Below are 6,000 nucleotides of genomic sequence, written 5' to 3'. Positions count from 1 at the left end.
GTATCTTTTAAGATGGAAGACAAAAATTAGCCTGATTTTCCTCTTTTTAGCAAAACCATGATTTCAGTAACTTAGAAAAACTTTTGCGGTGGGGCAACTAAGCAGGGAAACAATCTATTATCTGTGACCGAGCAGCTTAAATTTGATCTATGTTAGGGTTTTATTTAGACAACAGCAGAAAAAGTGGTGAGCCCTGATTTGTGGTTGTTATGGCCCCGTGATACAGACCAGGTCTCTGTTCTTCCTGCAGGAATTCCTTCCTAAGGGTTCTGTGGCAGTGGCCAGGTCAGTCATAACTCCTGTGCTATACCGCTTTAATTCTTAGTCCAGAAACACACACAGGTTGTCTGTAGGAAGGGGTAGTGTTATGTGTTCTGGTGGAAATTCAGTCTCAAGTATTAAAAAAAATATCATCTGGGAAGTACAGCTGAAATGTGTACGGTTGTTGTCTTCTTGTGAATCAAATGCTAAATGTTGGAGTCATCTCTGGTGTCACTAACAAACATGTTTTCACCCTACAGAGACACATGGGTTTTATGTTAGCATAACTCCTTGCTTGACAAGAGCTGATGTAGCTGGCTTAGAGTAAAACATTTTGATACTTGATCTTGTGGGAACAGAATACAAAAGTTTTCTTGTTAAAATTCAGAAGCAAAAACTGTGAATATTACCTTTAGTTCATCATTTCAAGCCAGTCTGAAGGTCTCCTTTAAAATTGAGCCTGACTTGTGATTTATTTTTTTTTAAATCCTGAAGGAAGGTAGTTACTTTTTCATGGCCTGATGTGTTAGTTGCAGTACCTTCATGTCATTGGAAAAAAAATCTGTACTACTTTCTTTCTCGTGCTCATCACAGTTCTTATTTAAAACTAAAACCAAACCAAAAATAAAGAGGAAAAAAAAATGAGCGTGGTGAATTAATGATAAAGCAGTTTGTTTTCTTTTGCAATATCACACACTAATTTAAAATGAAAATATTGTTAATTGTGTAATGGCTATAATTAGTAGTTTTACTCTTTACAAAAAGAATTTGATTCCACATTTGCAAGTTTTGCAGTTTGAATATCTTAAAGATAAACTGGAGAGGAAATACACGTTTTTATTTTGCAGAAACAAGTTTGAAGAATGGATGAAGATTTTAGAACACAGACACTTGACTCTACTCTTCAAAGTCCATCAGAGACATTACTTTCCATTCGACTGTTAGACTTTAAAACAAGTTTATTGGAGGCAATAGAAGAACTGCGTATAAGAAGGGTAAATACATTTATATTGGTTTTTAGTGTTTGTCTTATTTCTGTCTCTTTGTATGTAATCTTTGAAAATGCTGCATAAGTGTGGGTACAAAGTTGCTATAGTTGATCACCAGGCTATTGACAAAAATGATCTATATTACAGTTTTTAATTTCATTGCAGCTCTTCTCTTTAAGAGCAGCCTTTGATATGAAAAGGAAAGAAAGAGAATCCTAGTCATTGCCAAGGCAATAAGTCCTTCTCATTTCATAGATTGATTTACTACTTGCCATGATTTTGACTTAATTTTGTCTGTTTGTGCTTTTCAGAATTACCTAAGAGGGCAAAGAGCTACTGTGATAACCAAATCCACTTTATTTCACCATTTTAAAATCACTAAACTATTAAGCTAGAGCCCTACAATAATAGTGTATTGAGTATTGGGAGGATGAGGGTGTTTTGTTTTTTAAATATGAGTTGAATCATCTTGTAGTACTAAGGTAAAATTGTTTCTGCAGTGTTGAAGGCAGCTATATTTTGCTGTGGTTAATTTTTCAGTTATATTTTTCTGTGGTTACTTTTTTAGTTGTATGTATGTAAACATTTGTTTCTCTTTTTCCCCTTAGTGTTTCTGAACTGTTGTATTTTTTGAAAGACCTAAAGTATATCTTTCTGCATTTGATGAATTTGACCTGTTCAGAAGATGTGTATTATTACTTATAAAATATTAGTATTGATGACGTGCTTGATTTATGCTTATTTTGATCTAAGTTAAATGCTATAATCCTCTCTTTAAAAAACATAAACAAAAGAATGACTGCCATAAAAAAAAATCCAAGAAAAAAGCTGCAGGATCCTACTTTCTGTGTATTGCAATACTGTTTCTGTAGTCTGATCCCTAGAGCTTTTTTTACAATGGTAGTGTTTAGTGTAGTCTATTTTTGTATTAAAAAATAACAATTGAAGAATTGAACTTTTATATTAACAATTGGAGTGTACTTTTCCTTGTAAGATTTGTTAGCTGAGTCCCATTTACCTTGTTACCTTAAATTTGCTTTTTTAATGCACTTGATCAGAGCTTAAAATGTTTATAGAGTGCCATGGAATTCATCATTTGGGATTTTTTGGGTTTGTTTCTCTGTTTTGTGTCTGCTATATTTCAGAGTAAGTGATTGTAATTTTATAGAAAGATAACTCTGGAGGGTGAGCGATTTTTTGGCTTAAAGTTATTTTTGGTTTCAAAATTGGTGCTAATGCCAAGAGCCAATATACCCTAAATTTCTAAAACATCTATGCCTTCCTTCACCCTAAAAAAAATACGGATATTTACCTGTTTCTAATTAGAAATTTAAGTTAAAAAAAAAAAAAAGTTAAGCATTTTACAGCTAGTCAGTTTGAAATCTTGAAGCATCCCTGAATGCATTTTTGTTATTTGTTTTGCTTTGTGTTGTTTTAGCAATCAATCCAGGGCGGCTTGCTTACTATGTTTGAAATTTGGAATATAAAAAAATAACATTTTGAACAAGCAAGGGTTATAGAACAACATGGCCATGCCTAGTGCCCTTCATTTTTATCTTTTTAAGTAGAACTCTGTATGGGTGTTTTTGCTTAAAAAGAAAAGCTATAAAATGCTCCCCTAATGTTACCTATGAATCTCTTATATTAAACCAACATGAGGTTATGATGTAAATTTGTCAACCCTGAGAAAAAGGGAGCACGTAGACAAATTTCAGCACTAACTTGGAGAATTAAAGTCCTTGTCTTGCACAGTGATATATTTTTTTCTGTGGACAAAACTGAAACACACTAGCTTAAACTGTGTCATCTGCTGCCTAAGAAAGTGAAGAAAAAGTTAAAAGTTCTGCTGGTTTCTTACTGCTTTTGCCAATTCTTTTCCAAGTCACTTGTGAGGCTCACAGTAGATTGATAGCCTGGTGGAGGCAGTATGGGCAAGTATAGTGGATTTTGCTCTCAATTTTGTCTTTGACCTGGGGCTTGACCTTAGACAAGATATTTTACCTCTGTTTGCTTCTGTTTCTCTTCCCATTGTTGGTTTTGCTTGTCACTTAGAGAGCAGTCTTTTCAGGACAGGAACTATCATTGAGTTTAATGAACTGCCTTGAAGGGTTGGTTGTACTGCAGTATGGCTTCAAATTAATAAAATAAATTTGCGGGTGAAATTATCTGTGTGAAGCCAGACAGACAATTAAATATTAAAATATTTTGAGACTTGATATAATTCATAGTTGATACCATAATACGATATTTTGAAGTAGAAAACTCATTTTTCTGAATATGCTTATTTTAATAAATGCATTGAGTCACTTCAAAGCATCTGTGTTTTTCACTTTTCTTGGTTATACATATAGCTGTAGTTAGGCTCTCAAAAATAATTTAGAGTAGTTGCTCATAATAAGTGACTGTTCTGCTATTTTTCAAATTAAATCCCAGTTAATGGTAGCTGTGTATGTTTATTCTGGAGAATACATTGCTTAAATTATTATACTTGATACAGCTTCACTCTATTCCTTTGGCTGTTCATATGGTCTTTGTTCTTAATATGGATTGACTTAATATGAATATGTGGGTAATTAGAAGCTACAAAAAAATGGTATTACTCTTTCCCCCCACCCCCAGGGATTACTTCACACTCCAATAGAGTTTGAATGTCCTTCTATTTTTTTGCCAGTTTAGCTTTCTCTCTCATCAAGCCCCGTCAGCCCAGTGATTCTTTTGTGGTGGATATCCCATTCACTTTGTTCCAAAGTCTGTCAGCCATGCTCTGCAATCAGCTGAGTTAATTTTATTGAGTAATAAGAGATGATCCTTATATTAAGGGATAAATATAATTGATTTTGACAGTATAAAGTTGCAGCGTAGTAGGTCAAATTGGAAGTCATTAATGCTTCCTGACGTACAACACATACAGGACTATTGTCCTTTGGTTTAAGGCTAATGTTTACAAGGGTAAGAAAGCATATATATTGTGTATTGAATTATTTGTCCTAGATACAAAAAAACCCCAACCCATCTGTAGCCAGAAAAGCATGTAAACCTAAGACATCAAGGAAATTCTTCCTTGCTTTCATAGAAAAGTATTCTAATACCCTGGGGACACGGATATTTTTAGTAGCAGTTGAAGCAGTGTTGGTGTTGATTAGCTGAACACAAGACAGCTAAATCTTAGCGACAATTTTGAAGATTTTACTACTGTTTTTCTTTAGTGCAAAGAACAAATTTCAGTGACCTGTTTCCATACCTGAAAACAAGCATCCATTGAAACTCTTTCTGGTGTTAACTGGAACGTCACAAAGTCTGGCTAATAATATAGATTCTGTCATTTTTGCCTTGAGTCTATTAAATTTGATACTGTTCTGTTTAGTAAAAAGTATGAAGAGTAAATTTTGCTTTTTTTCTCTTTGAGCAGTTATGCTATAGATATAACTTGGTAATGCTTAGCTTCTAACTAAAATACCTTTTAGAAATGTTACTTCCAGCTCTCTAATTTACTCACATTTCTCATAAAAACATGTTGTATAAAAGAACATTAGAGTTGCAAAGGGCATTGAGTTTACCCATGAAAACATTTTCTATGTTCAAATAGCTATTTTAATATAGGATTCTTTAAATATCTCCTTTTGGAATCCTGAACACCCCCTCCTTCCATCCCTGAATTTTGTACGTTGAAGCCATACTGTCTTGTTGTTATTGGTAGTCACCACCCTACTATTTACTGTCAAGCACTATATAAAACTCTCCCAAAGGAGTATGTTGATGTAGCAGGTGGTATCAGAATCACCCACCAGAAGTGGGGATGAGATGTCTGATTTGCCAGGGAATTTCCTACCTGTGCTCACAGCACAGGAATGCAGGATCTCAAGACTTCTGGAATCAGTTCCATGTTGTGGACAGGAATATTCTTTAAAGGCTAGTGGGTCCTGTCACTTTGCTGTTACTGACTTTGGTCTCCTCCCCTGCCCCTAATGCTCTCTTTCCTTCTTTCTTTTCCCTGTTTTTCTTAGTTTCTGTCCTCCATTCTGCTACCTTCTGTTTTGATATAAATTAGACCTCCTTTTTGTGCTTACCCGCTTTCATGCTGTTGGTCAGTAAGCAGTCATTAGAAATGAAATTAGAAAGAGGATATTTACTTATTTGCTAGAAGAGACAAGTCCTGTATCACCTCTGTTGTCGTGACACAAACATTGTGCCTCACAGCACCTCACCTTGAGGTTTTTGTGGTTGCTGGTCTCAGAAGTTGTGGCTCACCCTAGTGCTGCAGAGCTCTATGTGCTCTTCCTTTCAGATAGATTTGAGCGAGTTTATCTCAATTCCTCTTACTCTACCCTTGCTATGGCTTTGGTATTTTAATCCAAGTTCTATTGGATTGTGGGCTTTTTCTAGGATTTCTTAGAGGGAGGACATGGAGCTTTGTTTACTCTTACCTCATCTCTTCTATTCCTAAAATGTACTTCTGCTTTCTGGCAGCTATAAAGGGGTTTGCACTGCGCAGCGTAACACCATCTAGCACATCATAGCTCAGGATACCTGAGTTGGTCTCCTCCAGAATGGGAGAGATGTACATAATTATGCAGAGCTCATTGATCTATTTAGCACTGTTTCACAGATAAGATGGGCTAGCGAGATTCAGTATTGAGAGGAAAACTGAAAGTTGCAGTATTAGATTAGTATTTGGAAATGTCACTTGGGCCCAAAAGGCAAATTGGTTTTTGAGATATTAAGTGAAGAAAGTTGAGGAAAGGGAAACGGG

General features: G+C 35.2%; 1 protein-coding gene across 1 annotated transcript in view; it reads left to right on the top strand.

The window, feature by feature from the left end:
* Nucleotides 1–1,115: 1,115 nt before the first annotated feature.
* CCDC73 (coiled-coil domain containing 73) overlaps nucleotides 1,116–6,000 on the top strand; it is a 59,663-nt gene continuing 54,778 nt past the window's right edge. Inside the window, exon 1 of the mRNA XM_014949262.1 lies at nucleotides 1,116–1,256. Coding sequence (XP_014804748.1) covers nucleotides 1,125–1,256 — 132 coding nt within the window. The 5' untranslated portion in view covers nucleotides 1,116–1,124. The remainder of the gene's footprint in view (nucleotides 1,257–6,000) is intronic.

This window comes from Calidris pugnax, unplaced genomic scaffold (assembly GCF_001431845.1).
Source record: "Calidris pugnax isolate Ruff unplaced genomic scaffold, ASM143184v1 scaffold177, whole genome shotgun sequence".
NCBI classification, from domain to species: domain Eukaryota; kingdom Metazoa; phylum Chordata; class Aves; order Charadriiformes; family Scolopacidae; genus Calidris; species Calidris pugnax.
Note: the sequence above shows the minus strand (reverse complement) of the source record. Positions and strands in the feature narration are given on the sequence as shown.